Genomic DNA, 24,480 nt, shown 5'->3' on the forward strand with positions numbered 1-24,480 from the left:
CTTGTGATGATGAGCTAAGTTCTAACATTAACTACTGCAACAGTTCATCCTTTCTCTCAAAGGCAGCATTCCATGAGCTTCTTGTCCTTTTGAATGCTATTTCAGTTGGTTAGTGACATCATATACCCTAGAATTTCAAAAAAAACAAACTTTACAATGTGTTTTACTAAATGTCCTCTTTGCTTTTCTACTCATTTCCACAATAGCTGTGCTTGTCTTTTCAATGTTGTATTTAGTTATGTCTGTACATGTGTGATTATTGGTTTACAGCACTTTCTTAATGGTGATGTCAAAATTCTTTATAAATACTACTGTTTTGTTGTCCATGTTTGAATAACTCTACAAATTCTTAAAACATCTAAAAACACCTAGGGTCTACCAACATTTCTACATAAAAATCAAGCAAACTCCAAAAGGTACAAGTAGGAAGATGATTGTATACTACATGCAATTCAAAAGGCAAATAACACCAAAATCCAAAGAGCCTTTTATATTCTATTGTCAGGACATGAAGAGAAATATTTCAAATTTTAGCAGAGCCTCCTACAGAGTCAAAGAGACTTTGCAGAATTTTTAAATTTGTGACATTTGTGCAGATCTAAATGAAAAGTAGACTGTAACCGATTCCATTTAATTTTTCTAAAATAGAGGATATGCAGTAAAATTCATGATTTTCAAATTTGATGCAGAATAGATTATCATATCTGCAGCAAAAATCGCCCCCAGGATGTAACACTTGATCCCAACCCCCAATGCAAATTTGGAGGCACAGCCTACCACAGGATTGTTCATCCGTTCTGTCCCCACAGTCATCGGCGTAGTCGCAGGCAGCCGTGTACGGGACACAGATTTGGTTGTCACACAGAATCTCACACGGCGAGTAGGACTCAACTTTGCATTGGTCAAAGGTCACATCATCGATGGCCACGATGTCACTGGTTGACGTCACAAAGGCAGTAAAGAGGATCTTGGAAAGGGAGACAAAGAGTACTCTATCCATGAATAATTCCCACCTCAATTTACCTTGCACATTGTACATAGCAGAGATAATAACAATAATCATTACTGTTGCCATGATAATAAAATCAAAAGTAATAACAATTTTATTACTATCACTATATCATAATTATCATTATAATTATCATCCTTATTGAGATCATGTACAAAACATGGTGTTAATAATGCTCATATTCATAATGAAAATAAATGATCAGAATTTCAGAATTTCAATGTCATAACACACTTTTTAACAGCTACTTTAACCATGTAGCACCCATCAAACCTTTATGTTTTACATGCTAAGTTAAAGTCAACTTGAGGGCAAAGCATATCAAGTGTGTATACCTGATAGGAAGTAACGATGCGTCCAATTCCAACGGTCACTTGTGTCCAACTAGTTACTGACCAGCTTGGTCTGGACCAAAGTTGAGAACTCTGCCCATCAGATGTTAAGAGTTCCACTCTGAATTCATTACTCAGATCAGCCATCTTGGATAGCATTGGGGGGAATTCAAACATGAATTCATTACTCAGAACAGAACAGCCATCTTGGTTAGCATTGGGGGGAATTCAAACATGAATTCATTACTCAGAACAGAACAGCCATCTTGGATAGCATCAGGGGAAATCAAACATGAATTCATTACTCAGAACAGAACAGCCATCTTGGATAGCATTGGGGGAAATCAAACATGAATTCATTACTCAGATCAGCCATCTTGGATAGCATTGGGGGGAAAGCAAGTGCAAGTTCAGATTACTCTATTGCATTAATTCTTTCTCCTATTTAAATAACCCTTTGTGTGCTGTGTGTGCTATGGGGCACAGAAAACTCTGAAGCATTGTACACACTGTATAAAGTTCCTGGCATATAAAGGATTAATGGCCATGGATAATTGAAATAATATATGATACAATGAGTATTTACAATACATCAAAGGATGAAATAATGAGTTTTAACCAGTGTTGATAAGATTAATGTTCATCAATGTTCAGTAATAATTTTCAATACTGCTGGTTAAAGGGTGTGTACAGTTCTGGTTGAGGTGAGGATTTAGCTTTTAACGCTTTGCGAGATATTCAGAAACCACTCTATGAGATGTCAAAGAGCATGCAATTCTAAGAGGTATCAAAAGTTTATTTGATGAAAATCGGTTTTGAAATGGCTGAGATATCCAAAAACAAGGTGAAACAAAGAGATCCTAATAAAGTTGTGGCCTGTCGCCTCTTATTATTATCACTATTTTGGATATCTCAGCCATTTGAAAACCAATTTTCATCAAATAAACGTTGAATCCTTCTCAAAATTACATGCTCTTTCATATTTCATAAGACGTTTCTCATTATCTCACTTAAGAATGTTCAAAACATGAATCCCCATCTCAACCAGTACTGTACAGTCCCTTTAAGAGTAAACTGAAGTATCAATCTGCATGTACAATTTGAACACTTTTTTTTTGTCAAATTGACAACACAACAGGTGGAGTTTACGTTCCTATGAATCAGTCATACTGCTATGAATCAGTCATCAAACTGTATAAAATGTTCATGTTGTCACAATCCATCACTTGCTACCATTACTTAGAATTAATCCATTGTGTACTTTGAGTGCTGATTGAAACACAAATGAAATTAAAAAAAAACCCACACCATTGTATACACTGTCCAAAGTCCCAAGCACAGGTACATGTACATAACTCGAAAACTTGATGGTTACTCACCGAACACTTATACCAGAAGCTCATTTCACAGCTGACCGCACTGTCTGGTAGGTTTGAGGTGCTGAGAGTGGCCATCTCATCAAACTGACCGTTACCAGTGGTTATGGTCATGTAATAGCCTCCTGCAATATGATATTATTAAAAAGGAGATAATTTGATATGACTGCATTGTATCATAGGAGTCTCCAACAGGACCTGGTACAAAAATGCAGATACCACAAAGGATTTGAATCTGAAACTTTCTGGCCAAGAGCCCTGAGATGCATCCAGCCGGCCATTTGGTTTGCATTCCCCAACCGTTTTTTCTCATATGCAGTCAGAGAATGATGTACATGTATCATTAATGAATGTTTAAGTACGTAGGGTGTTAGATGAATAGTAATCAAGGTGTTTGTTGAGTGTTGATTTTAGCAATTCAAGGGTCAGTTCTTACAAGTTAGTGAGGAAGTGCTCAGGAATTCTGCTGGAACTGAAAAGTATGAAATCAGTCATTCTACAGTAGGTATAAAACTGAGATGCAAGTATGACATGATATTTAGCTTCCCACACTGAACTATCAAATGATACTAAATACAAAATTGCATTGCTTTGACTAACACTGCAATAACATCAACACTGAGGTGTAGACTGCCTACACAAACACATACTTTTTCATTCTCAGTGTAAGCTCTTTTGTGGTAAAAGAGAACTGATGTAAGCACTTTACACCGTAGTCAACACTTTACACTACGCACGTACATCAGCAGTCAAGTGACACTCTCACAAAAGCATTAACAATAGTTAACATTTAACAGTACCTGCTGCCCATATGCAATGCAAACACCATTGGTAAATGTCAAACACAGTGCTCCAAACAAATACACAACGCATTCAAGAAGGAATACACAACACTACACTAACACTGAAAGATAACACAGAACACATTACCTGCTGCTTCAATTCCTGCTGCCAGTGCTGACGTGTCCTGTCCCCGGCCCCAAGCAAAGGCTCCAAAGCTCATGTCAATGTATCCACACAAGCCTTGTTCAAAGGAACAGGTTCCTGTATGCATAATACAGTAACATAAACAATAATGGTAATACCAAAGAAATCCTAGTAATCAGCATTTGTGAGTCACATACATGAAGCTGTAACTTGCTACGCTCTTTCTTCCAATGAACCAAGTCATTACAGTATTCCTAATCTAAAGTAGATGTTAAAGCACAGCTTTCTTCAATCTTGGTTCAGAAAGGTTGATGGTGTTTTGTGAATAGTGCCACATGGATGTGTGTGTGTCAAATCACCTACTATCTGTTCAATTTTTCACAACATAGATGTGTATAATAAGAACAGAAATAAATACAGAAATGAGATTGTGATCTTGGGTAGATGTAAATGTACTGTCTCTTTTTCACAAAGAGAATTTTCATGATAACTGATTAACTGATCAGGACACAGGACATGAATACGATAAATAATAAGAAAGCTGCAGAATAAATGATTTTGTTTCAAATTTTGTTTTGGTTTTTCTTTCCTTGTTTCTTTTGTTTTTGTTATTTTTTTCTGCTTTCATGAAGTGAAGCCGTCACCCTTTCAGTAAGTACTTATATTTTGATCAGCAGCTAATACTGGAAAAAGCATCATATTCCTGCAATGTATTCATGTTGAACTGACACAGAAAGATATCACACATTAGTAGACAGTATTGCTACCCAAAAGGTCTTTTAAACATTTTATGCTAATCTGAAGGCACTCTCGAGGGTCAAGGAGCCGCTTTGCAATAAGTAAGCGGACAAGTAACAGACTGAACAACTGAACAAATGTTAGTCATAATAATGGTTATGATAATCAAGATAATAAAATTCAAAGTTCTAATGCCACCACACTACTACTGACCACTGTTGTTGCTTCTACTACAACTACTACCACTACTACTGCTGGTGATGATGATGATGATGATGACACTGATAATGTGAAATTAATAATCATCTTACCACAAAAAGCCTCGTCTGAACCATCCGTACAGTCAGCCTCATAGTCGCAGTATTTGTTGCTGTCTATGCACTCATCGTTGTCACACTGCCATTTCCCAGCCCCACAAGGACCAATGGTGGACGACGCTGGAGTGGTGACTCCCTGTGGCAGGCCACCTGGTGGTAAAATGATGGTGACACATACTCAACAATATGAGAATCTCACAGATGTTGTGGCCTGGTGGTTGTGTGCCTTTAACTGGAAGAACTAGAGTTCCAGTCCTGCCAAGGCATTTGTGCAAGTGAGCAAGACACTTACAGCACTAGAACTTTCTCACTGGGTGCCATGTGGTCTATGAAACCCTTTTCCTCTGACCCTACATTCCCAAAACAAACTTGTTCTGTACAATTCACAACTCGAGCACCACCTTCTCTTTCAGTCCCACATGTGTTTGTAGTTGTTGGGATTTGTAACTGATAGAATACTACTGTACATTAGTGTTCTTTGTAATACAAGTAGGGCCTATATCTCAAGTTTTTATGAGTTGTTATGTCTTGCCAATTTGGCAAAGCATATGGGCGGTTTTGTCAATTCTGAAATGCTATTCACAAATTCATTCCATCACTATTTCAATCAAAACTTAGAAGTAATGAAGTGTGCATATTGCCTACACCCAGGCAACATACCGGTACTGTAAAAGTGGAATTTTTCGCAGTGTTGAAATTTTCGCACATTTCGCGCGACCAGAAGCTAGCGCGAAAATAAAAGCACGCAAATATTTTTGTGTGCCGTATGTTCCGGAAGTTGATGTCTTGATTTCGCGGAAATAAAAACATGCAAGACTCTTCTAACCCGGCCAAGCGCAAAAAATTAGTCGCACAAAAATATCCACTTTTACAGTACTTTAATATCAGCACATGTCAAACAAGGACCTCACCTGATGTTTTGACGCAGTCTGGTGTAAACGAAGTATCGTCGATTCCTATGTCACCATACGGACCATCGCCTCTGATTGCCTCTATTACAATCTGGAGAATGGATCAGTCAATACTTGCACTTTATACAAATATAATGACTTCCATGCTAGTCTTTTGTAATTTTCTGTTGTCCATTTCTGAGAACACTAATTTGCTCAGTCTATTCTGAGACTGAACCTGATTGTAACCATCTGTGATTCTTCTTACGTGGTTGAGTTCGGGGTTTTTTTTCATAAGGATCACGCTTTAATGACTTTTTGCCTTTGGTCAATTGGTCCAAGTTCCATTAACTCATTAAAGGCAGTACAATAGGGCAGCCAATCTCTGCAGATCTCATAATATGATGATTTGTAGAAATAAAATTTTATTTCATGTCGAAAATTATAATCAGGCTGTCAAATGGAAATTCACATACTAACCAGGCAAATGCAATTTTGAGACATATACAAGCACGTACAATGTGTACATATCACTCTATCAACACTGATGAAAAAAGAAAGCACACTAAAACGAAGAACATTCCAATAGCTTTGATACAGACTGAATAAGATCTTAAGATATTGAAATATATGTCATAATGAATGAACAGATATACATGTACATTACAGCAATGTACTGTCCAAGAGCTCTTTTGGGAGGAGACATTAAAGAAAAAGAGAAGAAATAGAAGAAACTCTTTATTGCACTCGACGTGCCGCGTTTCAATTCAATTCAATAGTTTATTTATTTCCATCATCACAAAGAAAAGAAAAGAAAAAGTTGACATAATCCAAAGTGATACAATTTTTTTTTTCATTTCTCTTAATTTCTTCAATAAACTATTGAATCAAATTGAAACGCGGCACGTCGAGTGCAATAAGAAACTCTTTCTAACCTGGAAGTTTGAGGTGATGGAGCTAGGGATGCCTACGTCTACCAGCTCCCAATAATCATTGGAGTGACCTGTCTTGGTCCAGAGGATGTTCATGTAGCCTCCAATGGAGGTACGGGCAAAGATGTTGAGGGTGCCCATGTCTACTCCATACATGTGGTACCAGGTGCGGAACTGCGGATGGACAAATGGATTACAAAGCAATGGGTGGAAGCAATTTTAAGTGCTATAAGTAAGAAGATTTGGTTGTGTTCTTTGTGATCTTTACACAACAATAAATGAATGCAAGTACATCACATAAATCCTCAAATTTGATTTCTTTTCTCTCTCTCACTGTGATAGTGAACATTATAGTGCTAATTCCCTGCTGCTACAGAAGTGGCATAGGTAAGGTACATGTGTGTATGTGCATCTCTCAGCAGCAACACTCTACAGCAGCAGCACCGGTACCATAGCACTATGCATTATAATTCCACGAATGAACCTAAGAAATCGTAGGTAGTAGATGTGGATTACAATGATTGCAGTTCTTATTATCTCTGCAATTACTTTAAATTTGACATGAGAGGAATGAATTGGCATGGGATCATCATGGCTGATTGCTAAAAGCTGGCAGCAAAGATAACGGTATAGCTTAACCTGATAGAGACTGGTCTAAAGTATACTCCGGCAGGTGTCCATGGGAAACGAGTGTTATAGGAAAATCACAGCTTGTCCTCAATGGGTTAAGGGCAAGACATGGCACTACACATTGCTGTAACCCAAGGTTTGATGATATACAAGGTTATGGCTTGCTCAATCAGTGCATTGACAGACCAACATGTGAGGTAGTTATGACCTTGTGGCTATTCCGTGTGAGGTAGTTATGACCTTGTGGCTACTCCCAGTGAGGTATCTGTGACCTTTTATGTAGCTACTCACCCTCCAAGGTTAGAGTTTGCTCAATCAGCATTGACAGATCATAATGTGAGTAGGTAGTTATGACTTTGTGGCTACTCACCCTGCAATCTGACCCGCTGGCCTGGTGTACAGGGCTGATGAGACGAGCCCTGTCTCCTTCTTCAAACCCAGATGTACTGGCGTCCATTACCATGTAGTAACCTGTTTGGATACACAGCAATGGTTGAGCGGCAGAAGGTCATTACCTTCACATAATCACATGTAATCTCAAAAGTTGTAAACACTTTGTGAGTTTTCTATCACTCATCAACAAGATCATAACTTGGTTATTAAATACCTTAGCAGCTGAACAGTGTGAACCTGCCTTTATGTGTGTTCCATTGACTGAATTATCAATTGAACCGTTCAATCAATTGAATCATGATGTACATATTTCAAGTTTACTGCATGGTTCTGTATAATTAAGTTTTCTTTGCATGTAGGTCTTTGTATAACTCTCTCTGTTGTAACAATCTATATAAATTCTTTCTTTGCATGTAAGAATTTGTGTGACCAAGCAGCTCAATTTCATGAATATGACATAAGCAGCTCAAGTGCTTGGGAAACCAGCTGCAAACTACATGTACATGCATATTGGGTTTCATTCCTCTTGCATGTTTACTCGGATACCGAGTAGAGTTACCCTTTCCATAATAATACAGTGTCTACAACCACTCTATATCCTTTATTCTTAACAGAAAATTATTTCACTTTAATATCTAAAGATATATGTATTGTATTATAGAACGGGTAGAGAAAATCCTGTGATCTCATTGGTCAAGAGTTGTGTGTTGATTTTTACTGGCTGCATGATGCATCGTAGAGGACAGCCACTCTAAACATGTTATTGCACACTTGTAGCAAGAGTTCATGCACTAAGAGATGCCTATTGGCTACATGTAGCTGATCATACATCCAGTAAATTTACTGTGTATCCAATAATTACTGGATAAATGGTTTGGAAGAACTGAATGCATGGTTTTTGTCTATGGGAGGCCCAAAAATAATGCATAAAGTTAATTTGCAATCAGGTTACATGATCAAACAATGGAATGCTGGCAAAGAATATGAAAAAATGGAAAATTGTCCCCCTTTCTATAACTCTGATGAGGCACATGTCTTTATGTGCATTAGTAGAAATAGTGTGCATGCAGTAATAATGGAATTAAGCCTTCCATAGTTACCTTATACACACAAATCCTACTGATGCACTCAGACGTGTGAATTGTTTGTAAACTGACCAATATACTGTGTAGTGTGGTCCCTGTATGGGCCTGTCCTGTAGTTGTCATCTGACGGGCCTTGAAGACGCCTAAAGTTGATGTCATCAGCTGAGTCCTCCGCCCATGAACAGGCATCGGTTTCAAAGTCACACATGTCATAGTTATCTGCCAGAGACAAAAATGTGACATTATCATCAGGACGACAAGAACGGTAATTGTCATACTGACACATTCAATTCAATTCAATTCAAATGAATTTATTAGGAATTTTCTGCATCGAATATATATTACAAATGAAATACAGTCGTTTCTTTTTGTTTACAAGACAATAGAACAAGTGTGTACATCCGAATATAAAACTGAGATATACGTGTACAGATTAACGAAAAGAATAGGAGAACACGTCAGTTGGGAACCACTCAGAGTAAAGTGAATCAAATGATCTGATTGAATTATGGCACATGTATTGGGAGTGCAACTGCAGAAAACTGTCGTCAAATAAGCATATAGCTTGAAGATACAACTGCCTTGAAAGAGAAGAAAAAAAAGAAAAATGGGCAAAACATACATCTTGTATACTTACAAGAGGAGGAATGACAAATGAACGAAGAAAAAAATGGCAGGAAACCGTTATTTCATATTATCAGTAAGATCAAATTGAAGTCTGAATTTTACCTTCTGTAAATATTCTTGGACAAATTATTTTACCTTCAAAATCTGTCTTAACCCAGGTGTAACATGAGATGCCTGCCAATATGCTGGGGTAAAAACGATTCCAGCATCTTCTGGTGAGAACATTCCCATTGTTGCAGAGGTTGCTCTATAGGGACTACATTTATTTAATTTGCACTGTAAAGTCTGACATCATTTAGAACAACTTTAACGCAGGATATCAAGTCTCCCACGGCCATTGTGGTTGGCAGTGTCTAACAATGATATCCTCATAGACACTATCTCAAAATGGCAGGTGATTCCACACGTAGCAACCCTGTGTTGATATCTGTAGATACCCTACATCAAGTCAGACTCACCACACGACGCTTCGTCTGAGGAATCCCCGCAGTCGTCGGTGAAATCACAGAGGCGACGTTGAGGGATACAGGCAGTGTTGTCACACTTGAATTCATCGGGTGCACAGGCTCCGGACTGGGGTGCTGGAAACACATGCAGCAGAGGGGCAAAATTAACATTTGACCAGTTACATTTGCTTTCGTATCAATGACATATTTTTCAGTATGGACATTTTTTTGTAATATTTCCACTCTCGTGAAAAAGCACAAAAATAAGGACATATGAATACTGTATGGATATTACAACAACAAAAAAACAACTTTAAAAATAATTCCATCACAAAGTTAGGCAAAAAGCAAATTTGATTGAAATTGGCCCAGTGGAAAAAAAAAAAATTATAAACATTTCCAAGTTTCCATTTTCAATACATTTTTTTCTCTCTTAACCACACTCAGCCATTGCAAACTTGTTTTTCACTTGCATTAATCCAAACAAGAACAGATACGGATGGATTCAGGAATATTTGAGAATGGCAGTCAAGGGTAACATTATTTCCAGCACTACTGTAACTGAAAGATCAAATGCAAGTATCCAAGTACATGTACATGTTCTTGCTTTGTTTTGTTTTGTTTTTCATTAGCTCATAGTTGGGAACATTGAATATTTTCTCTGATTCAGAAAACATAGACTAATTTCTTTTCTTTCTCTGTTTTTTCCCCCCGAAGTCAGCTAATCTCAAAACCTGCATCACTGTCATCTGTATGTTAAACCCTTTCTGTGCCAGGGACTTTAGACAGTGTGTACAATGCTATGGGGTTTTCTGTGTCAATCAGCACTCAAAGGGTTCAGTGCTGTAATGTTTCTGAAACCACTTCAAGTGAGCATGTATCAAATATAGAACAATTAAGATAAGGAAACTGATCCCAAACCTGGCAGGGCACATCCATCCATCCTAATGTCATCTATGGCCACATCACCCAGGACGTCTGGACTTCTCACTGACTGGAACTTGACCTGTAACAAACAAAAACAATCTTGTGTGAATTTTATTCAATTTGTCTCCTTCTACAAATTGTAAATTATACTCATTTGTAGAGGGAGACAACTTGAAGAAATTTGTAAATTCACACCTCAACCTTCACCCCTCTGATAATATCATCTTGCTTTCAAAAGAAGCTTTCATTATTTTTTTTAAGTCAAAAAGGTACGGAATTTAAGAATGCAGAAACCATGTCGCACTCAGATGCTGGGATTTATTTCATTACTTTGTGAAGAAATTTTAATTGATTTGGGTTCATTTTTTCACATGACATGTCAATTTAAGTGAAATGTAAACAGAGCTGCTGAAGAGAACTATGTTGCACTTTCATGTTTCCTGTTGTTCCAGTAAAAAGACATACACGTACAGCTGTATACTATTTTCAACACCAGAAACATTTGTAACATTAAACTTTCACAATTTGGAGTTGACAGTGTTTTTCGTAGCATGAAACTTTTGTGAATTGGTGATTGGCATTCAATGCATTGCGCAGACAAACCTTTCATGCAATTTACATTCCGGTTCATGAATCTTGGCTCTGCACAAAATTTGAGAAAGTTTCTTGCACCCCCTAATTTCTGGTTTTACAGTTTACGTGACCAGTCCAAGTATCTACAAATATCCAGGTACATAACACCATTGTTGCTTTATAGGCAGAACAGCGCCCTCACTCACATTAAAGCCTCCAGGGATGCGTCCCAGAGCTGCGATGCCTTCAAGCCAGCGGTCGCCTTGGTTACCGTACTTGTACCATGGCAACATGAGGAAAATCTCCTCCTGCACAAACAGCTGAAGGTAGCCGATGTCCTCCCCATACATGTGGTACCAGAAGCGCACCTCACAGGTGGCCGCAGCATTGTGGTGCATCCGGGATGAAAACACGGCGTACTTGTTGCCCGAGCTTGGAGTGGTACCAACGTACATGTACCATCCTGTCACCCAAATTTAGATTAAAAGTACTTTGATGATAGAATAAACTGACAAACTGAATATCTCTCAGGTGTTTCTGCATTTCCCTATCATCGAGTAATCCACAGCTAGATGAAGGACCTGGTTTTAAGGGAAACTTCTGTTTTATTACAGTCTGAAGACTAGCAAAACTATTAAGTGTAAGATTACCACTTCGCAATCAGCATTATCAGCTGCAAGTTGTATCATCACTCATGTCATGTTATATTCTTTTGTAGTCTATGATCATAGACTGGCAGAACCTAAATTTTAGCTACAAATTGTGATCACAATCTCAGTATCATTTCCAGGAAAACTAACCATAGCACATACTGAAATTGTGATGATAGTGATGATAATGAGTATCTGATAGAGCACCAATCCTTTACATTACACAAACAATCTCTCAAGTCTCCCTTTATATTTCACCTGTCACCATGCAATTCTAAATGAAACAAGAACAGGAAACAGAAGGGGGTTACCCGCTGCAGTAAGAGTGGTGTGATCATAGGTAGGTCCTGTGTTTGAATCCGGAGTGGAGCCTTGGTGTCGGATAAACTTGTAGACATTGTTACCAGCATTCCACCAACGGCAGGTGTCTGCCTCAAAGGTGCAAGACGATCCTACAGGAAAGCAAAGGAACAAACAAATAAACAAACAAAGGTGTAATGTGGGTGAGGAAACACTAACAACAGCAAAACTACAACGTGTACCTAACACTCTTGGCATTTTCAGGAAAATTGACTAAATGGCAATCATTTGGTTATGCACACTTTTGAGAAATTTGTATCACTTTCAATTAAGAGAACTAGTGGTGGGTGCTTGACTTTTCAATCCTAATGTAGCCTCAACACCATTTGATTATGTAATTTCAAAAAATGGAAACAGGTAATTCATGTACCACAAGTTCACTGCAAAGGGATGTAGCGGACACACCTCAAGCTTTTGGTTCAAAATCAAGAGAAAGCACATACTTGGAATGATTGTTTTCTTCTTTGTATAGTACAATGTATCTCACTGATACCATTTGCTGACTATTGTTAGTCACATGGGGCAAACCTGTTTTCTAGTGTAGGTACGTGGGATGGAACACTTCATTAGGTTAGCACCCTGCTCCTTGCAAGGTAGTGAAGACATACTCGCTGAAAAGGTTCATCTGATTGGAAAATCAACTGGATGAGCGTTCATTTTATCACAATCATTGATTGTGATAAAACGAACGCTCATCCAGTGAAGACATACTGCTTTGCAGATGGCATAATAACAGCATTGGTTTACTATGACTAATGGAGGGAATTATAAAATGGGTTCAAGAATGTAGCCAATAGGAAGCGCTGAAATGAGTCACGTGTGCTTTGGTTATTCTAGTCCCATCGCACTGCGTGTTAAATCCACCGTGGTTAAATCCTATTGCCGATCGTCTGTGCGCGCGGCGGCTCCTTTGAATTGCATGCATACATACAGTACGGGCTGTCAATCCTGTTAACAACTTCTAGTTCGGGCTGCCGGCCGGCCTTTCTTCCCTTGTGCATAACATGTGTGGCGTACGTATACTCTTATATACGTACACTTTGTACAGTACAGTAGACCAAGCGTTGTGGGACCGGACACGTACATGGAGTCACTTTGAAGGGCAAATCCAACGATTTAGCAGGTTAATTCTCACGCCGTTTTCAGAGTATGTTGTCTAGTAGGCCTATATGAGGAGTCTATATCAAGTCTTTAAGGTAAAGGGTGCATATTCTATGTAAAATACGTAAGTTTTCATGCGGGAACTTAAGTGTCCAGAAACCCAACCCCCCATCATACTTATACTGTATGTGCGGGATTTCGGAGTGCGACGTGCGTAAATGTTTGGGACGAACATCTTCAGGACGTCTTGACCCACAAAGGTACGTGAAAAACGCTGAAAAATGCTGTTAGTTTTCGAATTTTCGACCCATTTTATAAAACAAATGATGCACAGGATTATTTCGTGGCGTTAGTGGAGGCGTAGCTCACTCTCGGGTATTTACAATGAAGTGCAACATGCACTCGGCTTCGCCTCGTGCATGTTTCACAATTGTAAATACCCTCGAGTGCACTATACGCCTCCACTAACGCACTCTATCCTGTGCATCATTTGTATACTATATCCTTCATTAATCAAATCCTGTTCACTGATTGGTCTACATAGCATCATGTGACCACATGTACGTGTACCATTGCTATGTGGAAGACAAATGCCAACTGAGGAAAATGTGCCATACTGTAACATTATATTAATGGTAAATTCATTGATAGTGTGTGAGAAGTACTAGTGGTATCAGTCCATATTATAGACAATGGATAAAATCACGTCCACTGCATGCATTACGCTGATTGTCTGGGCAGCAATATCATGTATGTAAACAAACAACTAACCTAGTGTGATATTTATTGCAGGTAAAAACATTGTGTCATTCTGAAAAAAAAAAATCGTTTGAAGTTATGATGCAAATATATCATGCACTCTTCCAAGCCTTCACTCGTTAAAGGGATGGTATAGTATTTGTTGAGGTGAGGATTCAGCTTTTAACTTTTTGCAAGATACTAAGAAACCACTTCATGAAATGTTACAGAGCATACAATTCTAAGAGGAATTCAAAGTTTATTTGATGAAAATTGGTTTTGAAATGGCAGAAATATCAAAAAAACAAAGTAAAGCAAAACAATCTTAATGAAAGGTGAGTCCCACCTTTTATTAAGATTGCTTTGTTTTGGACATCTGAGCCATTTCAAAACCAATTTTCATCAAATAAACTTTGAATTCCTCTTAGAATTATATGCTCTTTCATATTTCACAGAGGTTTCTCATTATTTAAAAAAAAAATCATTATAAACTAGAAATGTCGCTATGGCGACTGATGCCTCCGCCATAATGCATGATTCTCCCAATAGGCATATAGTGCAATGTCTTCACAATGTGTGATCCATGACAGTTTCACATAACTGGCAAAATATTGAAATGACAGGTTTGTCAGAAATGTCTTGAACTGGGTTTGCTATAATTTTCTAAGAGTGCAGGTACACATATTTGGGGAATTGAGAATTTTTACTTGAATTCTGACAGACCTTTTTATAAGTTTATGCATTGAGTAATTTCCAAGGTATGAAGAAAGAGTGTAATGACGGTACAAAATAGATTTTTATTTTTATTTTTTTTTTATTTATTTATTTATTCATTTATTTATTTTTTATATATATTTTTTTTTTTTTTGGGGGGGGGATTGAAACCTGGCCTTTGACCCTTAACCTTTGACCTTTGACCTTCTGGCTGGAAATTTCCCAGAGAATCTCCATTAGGTAATGCATGATTGTATTAAGTTTTTGAAACTAATAATGGAAGCATTGCATATACTAGTATATGAGGGAAATAGTAAAATTTTGAGGAGTTGACTTTGACCTTTGACTCCTGATTATTGACCCATGACCTCTAAATTCCCTAGATAATCCCTGCCAGTCAGTACATACTGTACGTATGTACCAAGTTCCACGAAGATACATTGAACCATTTGCGAGAAAAGTGATACTGCAACATTTTCACCTAACCTTTGACCATTGACCTTTGACCTTATGACATGAAACTCTCTCTGGAGAATCTTTACGCAGTAGTACATGTCCACACCAAGTTTCAAGAAAATACCTTTGGGCATTGCATAGATATGGGGGAAATTGCAACATTTGTAGCATTTGACCTTGACCTTTTGACCTTTGACCTCTTGCCAATGTCACTAAAATCTACTCAACTAATTGTCCCATCATATATCATCCTTGGACCAAGTTTGGTGAAAGCTGCTTCATCCAGTTTTGAGTTATCACGTAAACAGATACATTTCAGGATTTGACCTTGATCTTTGACCTTTGACCTCTGTCCGATTTCACTGAAAAACTAATCAAGTAATTGTCCCATCATACATCATCCTCCACCAAAGTTTGGTGAAATTTGCTCCATCCAGTCTTGAGTTATCGCCTAAACGGATACAATTTCATGATTTGACCTTGACCTTTGACCTTTAGCTGATTTCACCCAAAATCTAATCAAATAATTGCTCTATCATACTTCATACTTGGACCAAGTTTGGTAAAATTCCAGTAAATATTACTGAAGTTATCGCGTAAATGAAAGCGGACGGACGGACGTACGGACGTACAGACGTACGGACGTACGGACGTACGTACGGACGTACGTACGGACGTACGTACGGACGTACGGATGGACGGACAACCCGAAAACATAATGCCTCCGGCACCACTTCGTGGCGGAGGCATAAAAACATTGGAAAACTGAAGCCCCATCTCAACCGTAACGGTACCATCCATTTAATGATTCCTCACTGTCAGGAAAGACCCCATTTTCTTTCGGGATATACTGTAAAAGTGGAAATTTTCGCAGTGTTGAAATTTTCGCGCATTTTGCGCAACCAGACACTAGCGAGAAAATAAAAGCACACAAATACTTTTGCTTGCCATATGTTCCTGTACTTGTTGTCTGGATTCCGCGGAATCAAAAACACGCAAAACTCCTCTTACCCGGCCAAGCGCGAAAAATTAGTCGCGCGAAAATAACCACTTTTACAGTAGTGCAGCTATCTCTGTCATCTTGGAATCCATCCTTTTAACCCTCTACATGCTACATTCATTTCCTGTCCATAGGTATGTGTGTAAAACTTGTGCACATTTGACTCATTGGGGCAGAAAGAGTTAATTAGAGGTTCTGAGTGCTTGGTATATTTGTTTACTACACGGTGCTTACTATGTTTACTACACGGTGCTTAGTATATTTGTTTACTACACAGTGCTTAGTAAATTTGTTTACTACACGGTGCTTAGTATATTTGTTTACTACACGGTGCTTAGTATATTTGTTTACTACACGGTGCTTAGTATATTTGTTTACTACACGGTGCTTAGTATATTTGTTTACTACACGGTGCTTAGTATATTTGTTTACTACACGGTGCTTAGTATATTTGTTTACTACACGGTGCTTGGTATATTTGTTTACTACACGGTGCTTAGTATATTTGTTTACTACACAGTGCTTAGTAAATTTGTTTACTACACGGTGCTTAGTATATTTGTTTACTACACGGTGCTTAGTATATTTGTTTACTACACGGTGCTTAGTATATTTGTTTACTACACGGTGCTTAGTATATTTGTTTACTACACGGTGCTTAGTATATTTGTTTACTACACGGTGCTTAGTATATTTGTTTACTACACGGTGCTTAGTATATTTGTTTACTACACGGTGCTTAGTATATTTGTTTACTACACAGTGCTTAGTGTATTTGTTTACTACACAGTGCTTAGTGTATTTGTTTACTACACGGTGCTTAGTGCTTACCACAGTCCTGTTCCTCGTAGCCGTTGGGACATTGGTCAACAAAGTCACAGATCTCGTCTATTGTCACACAGGTGTGAGCTTCATCATTGCAGTAAGTCTCACAGTTTGGTGGTGGGTCTGTAAGACAGCAGACAAGAGAGGGAGTAATTCATATCAAATCAACAGACACAGACTTTGCTACTTAACACCTTCTTCCCACAATTCTCCAAGCACCTCTAATGCTCCCAAACAAGATTCTTTTTGCAGTTGGTAATTCACCTGTGTGAAAGCAGTCAAACGGTACATGTTCCCCCTTGCCATGATCAACTGCATGACGACTGTGCCATAGAACGAGGGAAATATTAAAAGGGCAAAAGGTATAAATAGAGCATGCCCTGACGGGCTCACAAACTCTTTTGTTCTACACAGAAGATACACCGGAATGGGGTCAACGAAATCAAATATCTACTGAGCTCACCCTTAATTGCTATGTACATCTTTATATGAGTTTTAGGGCAAAACAAGCGCACACTACATTGGACAAAAGGCAGATAATATTGCGATACATGCAGTTTTAACACTGAAAGAAACAAATATTGATAGAAGAAACACTAATCTTTCTATTTAAACCATTGGCAGGGTAGCATAACACAAATTAAAACTAGAGAGGGGCCGTCAAAGGCGGCAGACCCACGCCTAAGTACAAAGTCGGGGTAAACATAATGTGCATTCGGTCATCTACCAGAATTCGGCCACTTAATTGCCAGTGTGCTTTATCACCAGCCAGTGAGTTCTACCAAAGATCGTACACTGAAGTGTACGATCTTTGGTTCTACAGTCACATCACACGCAAATCACATAATTACACATACGGTATTAACACTCATTCACGTACAGGAAAGTCCTTAAGTCTCCTCCAAAAATCCATCGAAAATCCCAAATTCCACCGTCAAAAGTGCAGAATCGGAACTTTTCCAAGCGCGCGCGAATTAAGTCCAGTTTTAAGAGTATTGTCTACGCGACGGGTCGCGGAAAAAGCGCTAAAAATCGAGAAATACGCCGTTTTCTTGCGGGATATTTTGATTATAGCAAGCCGAGAGTGTGATGATATCAAAGGTCGTATGAGTGTACGATCTTTGATGGTATCCACAAAAGCAAAAAAGAAAAACAAAATTTACGTACCCCCTAGGCAATTACCCCTATGATTAGTGTCTACGGGAATTATTCAATGCAAGGGTTGAATGCAAATGTCTACTGCACCAGTATTCGGCCACCAACGAGCGCTGCAACGTCCCCGGTGCAATTTTGCACCAACAGTGTAGAGCGCGATGCATTTTCAGCGGCCTTGCACACGCATTGACATTGAGCGCGCATATCGTGCAGTGTGACTGCGACCGAGCAAAATGCTCCTCCAACGAAAAAAACAATCAATGTTAATTTGAAAAATCATCAAAATACGGGCCAGTTTGTGATGACGGAGAACGAACTTTCATAAATCTAGAAGGACATAGTCCCTCAAATAGGCCTAAACGTAAATTTCGGAATTCTTACGAACATTTGAGCAGCGAAGTCGGATCGTTGGGGAGTTTATGTCTTCGTATGGTAGCGGAAAATCGCAAAGTGAGAAACGGGAAATTTTCGGAATGGTCACTATACCATGGGGTCAAAACTTCAAGGTCACACAGAATTTGCAAGGGTCAACCGATTATCACCAAAATCTAATCGATTCTTTCCTGTCAATATCCAAACATTCCCTGAACATTTCGTGCAAATCCGTTTACCCGTTCTCTTGTTATCTTGTACACAAACAAACAAACAAACAAACAAACAAACAAACATACAAACAAACAAACAAACAAACAAACAAACAAACAAACAAACAAACAAACAAACAAACAAACATACGGAACCCTTTACATAACCCCCTGCCGATTTTCATCGGCGTGGGAACACATTAGTCATTAAAAATGTTTTTGATGCGTCTAAATTAATGCACATGTAACACCAAAACAAGGTTCCACTGTATTGTAAAACAACTATAACCAGATGATACAGCAAGGGTATTTTTTGGTATAATTGTTAGTGTTAATCCTTGAGATGGAAAGCCCTGTCCTGTATTTTCTATGCTGCTGGTGTGAAGTCTGAAGAGTAGTAAAAAGTGCTGTGACCTTACCAACACAAGGACCATCGTATACGGTGATGTCGTCCAGTGAAATGTCGCTGGAGGCTGACGAGCCGACGAATCCCCTGAACTGCAGCTGGTAGGAGTAGGCAGTACTCAGAGCTGGCAGGGTGGTCTATCAGGAGGACCAATGAATGGACAGAAAGAACTGACTATGAATCTTGAGATGCCAGAAGGCCATAAAGGACACTAGTCACTTTGGGGAAAGTACAAACAGATGTTCATATTTGTGACCCTTTTGAGCAGGCAACAATAATGATAATTACTATGATAATAACATACAATCTGTATACTTATAATATTGCAAAGCTACCATAATAATATACTCTGCTGTGAAGTGAAAAAGAAATGCATGACATATACAGTATGATTTATATAAAATAATATTTTTAAGAAGATGACGTTTAACCTGGTCTTATACTCAATACCTGGGGCTGTTTGCTCCAAAGAGGGAGATTATTCAATATGGTTAAGCCACATAATGCTATTGAATACTGATTTCCTGTCTATGGTATCTTTAGATCTTCAAGATAATAAACTCTCCAATGATAAAATGGCAAAGGAGTATGAAAATGTGAGGGACTGGGGTAATATACAAAGTACCAAGCTTTCAAGTTCAATATCACAGGTGCAAGTGTTGTTAAGTTGAAACAAACATTCATATAAAGCAAAAGTGGTGAAGTACATGTATAGTTGGCATGAGAATTTTTTTTTTTAAGTCCTGGGCATAGACAAGAAAACAGGAGACATTGTAACAACAACTAAAGATTCATTGATACATGTACTTATTATATAACTTATGAATCTCTACACGTTGATACACAAGATGAGAAAAGGACCAAAAAGACAACAAGATAAGGTGAAGTGAGCCACCTACTGCTGACAAGGCAGTGCCACTACCACTCTTGAGCTGAAGCTATTTCACGACAGTGACATGATGGGTTCCTCAGCTCAGTGGCAGTGTCACTGCCCGAGTACACAGTAGATGACATGGATTCAAAGCCCAGGCTGGTCTCTTTTTTCTTCATCATATCAAGATGTAGTGAGATACAGAAAGATGCAAAATCTGATGAGATAAAGCAGCCCCATGACTAGTCCTCTTACCGCCCATGATCTCCAAATGTCACCCTTGTTCTCATTCCACCGCAGAAGCCGTGTCGCTGTCGTGGCAGTGTTGGGAAGCTGCTCGATGTACAGCGACCCCACACCATCTCCGTTCATGTGGATCCAGACCTGGAAGCAGCGTTCCGTGTCGGCAACAAAGTCACCTGACTTGAAGATAGCGACGTCATTGGTCACTTGTGGGGTGCTTGACTCCATATATAGATAGGTCCCTAGAACAGAGTACACAGTAGAAGGCAGTATTAGAGTGGTTGAAAGAAAGAAGGATAGGAGTGCAGCGACTTCCGTCTTTAAAATATCTCTCACACCCTGAATGCTCCATTACCTCTTTGCCTCTACATGTACCTTAGCCCATGACCAAGGAACACTAATAGAGGTTTCATAGCAAAAGGCAGTTTGGGGGTTGAGATCAAGAAGGGCATAACTCTATTGACTACTTCAATCCTGAATCTTCCTTTAATTCTTTCATTCACTCTTAATTCTTTGCCTCTGCAAATATTTATGACCCTTCACAATGTAAGCATGATAGAGTTGCACCACTAAATATTCAAAAACCTATCATAAAAATTATGCCAAAGCTAACCACAGTTCAAACAGTGATTATATTATCATTGCTGCTTGGACTGAAGTCACTACTTTGCTCTACACAAGGCAACCTTTCTGATATCCATCAGGCTGATCGTTGATCTAGTTCCCAGTGTTACCATACAGAAGGGTAGGAGCATGGCATCTCACCATATATTGTTCCAAGGGTGTGGTCATTCTCCGGCCCGGTATCCCCTGAGGGGGTACGCCCCTGATTCAGCTGCCAGTCAAAGTCATCTAAAACCTCCTCATTCTTCCAAGTGCAGTAGCCGGTCTCAAAGTTGCAGCTGCCGAATGGTTGACACGGCGTCCACTCCAGCGACATGTCATCAATGGAGATACCGGCGTTCTGTTTGTAGTCAGAGGTGGAGGCCTCGAATCTCACCTACAGAGTACGTTTCAAAAAGAGATAAAATCATCTCATTGGCCCATTGAGTCCTAAGGGTGACTGTCTGATGGGTGATAAACCTCGACATGTGGCTTCTCTGTGGTAATGCCATATGACAAGGAAAGTTACACTTACATGTACCTGTTGAGGATGAGTCCAAAGCATACTCGGGCAAGTGTCTATGTGTAATGCGTGTTATTGCAAAATCAGCCTCAATGTCCTCAATGGGTTAAGTGTACTTGTTTGGTTATGACACCATGTAGCAAGCAAAGAGTATGGTGACATTCTGGCTGCAACTGCTGGCCCCCACATGTGTTACAGAACGATACATGCACAATGACTGATGAAGACTATTACAAAAGTGTAGTTGCAGTCAAACACTGCAATATTCTCAGTTTGCTACATTGTGTGACAATCAATCAAGTACATTCTCCCTTCAACCTACATTCTAATGACCAACCTCTTTTGTTCTAACATCAGACTACTGTATACGCCAAATATTTCGCGAGGGTTTTATATTTGAGAATTTCACGAGTCAGGTGCTATTTGCAAAATTAAAGACACACGAAAATATTGACTCTGATCCCGATGTGGATGTGACATACGCGTGTACATTTCTCCGTTCAGTACAGGACACCACGATCGCGAATTTAACCACTCGCGAAATCGTCAGGAATTCCCAATTCGCGAAAATTTAGACTTGCAAAATATATGGCGCAAACTGCAATTTCATACTCTCTCTGCTAGGAGGCCCTCGTGGTGTCTCACCTTAAAGATGCCTTCAGTGTGGTTAAGGTTGAGTTCAGTGACATGCCATTCATCATCCCGACTGACACCGTCCATCTCCCAAATCAGCACCGTGTCACCAGACACCAATGATACCTGGGACACCTGCATGTGTACAAAGAGGACATTCACATTGTTTGTCATGAGAAAAGAGTGTGTGAATACTTCATATAAGAGTTGTGGCACTCCCACGGTAAGAATGAGGACTAATTTGTGATTAGCGCAAAATTAGGCCAAAAATTACACGAATGCGGTATAGTTAATTTTCAGCTGCCCTATTCATGTCTATTATTTAACCTCTCCTTTATATGCACCATGAAAACTAAACTGTAACCATGAGCAGCCCATACATGTATATTGCCTGTTATTGTGATCTTTCAGTACCCTGGCACCTAGCATACACGTTTGTACCTTTTCAAGTTTGTTCACCAGCATTCAGTAACCCATTTAAACCTTACCTAGTTATAAAGTTAACAAGCCCAGTAAGGTTTAGCAATGTGCTTCAGTCCGATGTGACTTTGTGTTACCATATTGTTTGACAGTCTCATTTTTTTTTTTTTTGCCTAAGCACATGGCTTAATTTGCTAAGCTTTTTCATAGGCACACAGTAATCAATCCAAAGTGAACTACAGTAGATGTAAAGTTAGCAATCCAACACAAGTAAGGAAATGTGCCTCAGGCAAGTAGAAAAATACATGAAAACACAATAGGGATTAAGGGGGATTAGGTAATCTCTATTCCTCGAAAGTAAACTTCTAGACATTTGTGCCAATAGGGCAAAGAAAGCACTCCCCAACACTTGCCAATCAGCAAACAAAATGCAATAAGGGTCACACTGGTGCAGAAAAACTTTCAATGTTGACACAAAAATTGTTTACTGTATTTCACTTCAGTGACCAATCTCCTATTTCCGTGACAACTCGACATGATACAAGAGAGTCATGAGAGCATCTTTCTTTACGACAAAGACCAAACTGGTAAACCTACCTTGAGGGAACAGATGTCAGAGTTGGTGAGGAAGAACCAAAACTGAAGGCAGACACCGTCTGAGGGCGTGGCTGGCATATCACCACTCTCCATGATAGCAACATCGCTGTTATCATTCAGCCGGGTCATATCAGCATAGAAGAAATGGCCTGCAACAAAAAGATATCATCTTTTAAAACTCATGCTGAACTCATCCAATCAAACCACAAGGAAATTTGCAACTGAAATTATTATCTTACTATTACTAAATCAGCAACTCTAAATGTGACCGAATATTTTAAGGAGGAGAATGTGTTGCTAATTTGAAAGCAAAGAGAACCCTCATTCTTTTTCTGTTGGTATACATTTAGCAGTTCAAAGGATCTTGGAAACATTCTGCAACCAAAGCTAACAATTATATATGATTAATAAAGATTCACATGAAAGATGATTTTGTTCACTCTACCATATGAAACACAAAATATGAGAAAAACTGTATTAAAGAGATAAAGGTTAGCACAAACACACAGAAATGTGGTTTTTCTGAGATTTGGTGGGCTCAGAACATTTACATTGTAAATGCATAACAGCATACAGAACAACCTCTGTCATCCAGCCATGTCTGGACCAGCCCCCAGTGATTTGGGCGGATATGGGAGAAACAATGTTTAAGTACATGTACTTGTATGTGTACAACTGTAGTTGCCAACCCAATGGTAGGTAGCATACACCGACAGTGGTGAAATCTATGCTGAGCTACTTGAAATTATAATCCATTTTTAAAAGAAACTGAAACATTTTAATGATAAATTCAAAACATGTTTCTGTTGGTTATATAATGTGAGTTTAGTAGGAGTTTTAATTGAGTTTAAAATCACTTTTTTGTCTTCATTGTGTGAACACGTCCGATGATAGAGAAAACCATAACAGATGGTTGGAGGATCAAGGTTGCACTGCTGATAATAAAATATATGGCACAGGAGTATACAATACTGATGACTCCTAGTTGAATAGGGCAACAATTTGGCTTACCATAGACAAGCTACTCATGGGTGAATTATTTATAGGGCAATGATTTGGCCTATCATAGACAAGCTACTCCCTCATGGGTAAAAAGGGCAATGATTTGGCTTGCCATAGACAAGCTACTCATGGGTAAACAGGGAAATGATTTGGCATACCATAGACAAGCTACTCATGAGTAAAAAGTGCAAGGATTTGGCTTACCATAGGATGTGCCATAGGTGGCATCAATGGTGGGTGCAGAGGAACGTGTGTTTGCCTGAACCACTTCCCAATCAAAGGTGTCAGTAACAGTCTGACTGAAGTAGCAATCACCATTCTCAAAGTCACACATCACTGGTGTAAAGAGAAAATAAAATACAGAAACACATCAAGAGAACAGCATGGGAAATACAAA

At 38.9% G+C, this 24,480-nt stretch overlaps 1 protein-coding gene across 1 annotated transcript; it reads right to left on the bottom strand.

The window, feature by feature from the left end:
• Positions 1-101: 101 nt before the first annotated feature.
• Positions 102-23,210, bottom strand: LOC139737714 (MAM and LDL-receptor class A domain-containing protein 1-like). The gene is made up of 19 exons (XM_071648388.1): positions 23,082-23,210; positions 22,077-22,199; positions 21,071-21,305; positions 20,318-20,547; positions 19,205-19,328; positions 17,053-17,169; positions 12,164-12,304; positions 11,409-11,665; positions 10,624-10,708; positions 9,715-9,837; positions 8,702-8,848; positions 7,522-7,622; positions 6,525-6,695; positions 5,611-5,701; positions 4,694-4,849; positions 3,648-3,761; positions 2,721-2,842; positions 778-967; positions 102-127 (listed from the first exon to the last, which is right to left on the bottom strand). The coding sequence occupies exons 1-19, from the start codon at positions 23,208-23,210 to the stop codon at positions 102-104; spliced, it is 2,682 nt and encodes an 893-aa protein (XP_071504489.1).
• Positions 23,211-24,480: the final 1,270 nt, after the last annotated feature.

The sequence above is a fragment of the Diadema antillarum genome, unplaced genomic scaffold (genome assembly GCF_040938485.1).
Source record: "Diadema antillarum isolate AM-2024a unplaced genomic scaffold, OU_Dant_1.0 seq00000701_RagTag, whole genome shotgun sequence".
Classification (NCBI taxonomy): Eukaryota; Metazoa; Echinodermata; class Echinoidea; order Diadematoida; family Diadematidae; genus Diadema; species Diadema antillarum.

Excerpts from the sequence above, each read along its gene's own strand:
- LOC139737714 (XM_071648388.1), bottom strand. The coding sequence starts at position 23,210 with ATGACCCGGCTGAATGATAACAGCGATGTTGCTATCATGGAGAGTGGT. Across the intron at positions 19,329-20,317 it reads ACATTTGGAGATCATGGGCG|ACCACCCTGCCAGCTCTGAG; the intron begins GTAAGAGGACTA and ends TCCTCCTGATAG. Across the intron at positions 11,666-12,163 it reads CACCACTCTTACTGCAGCGG|GATGGTACATGTACGTTGGT; the intron begins GTAACCCCCTTC and ends TTTGGGTGACAG.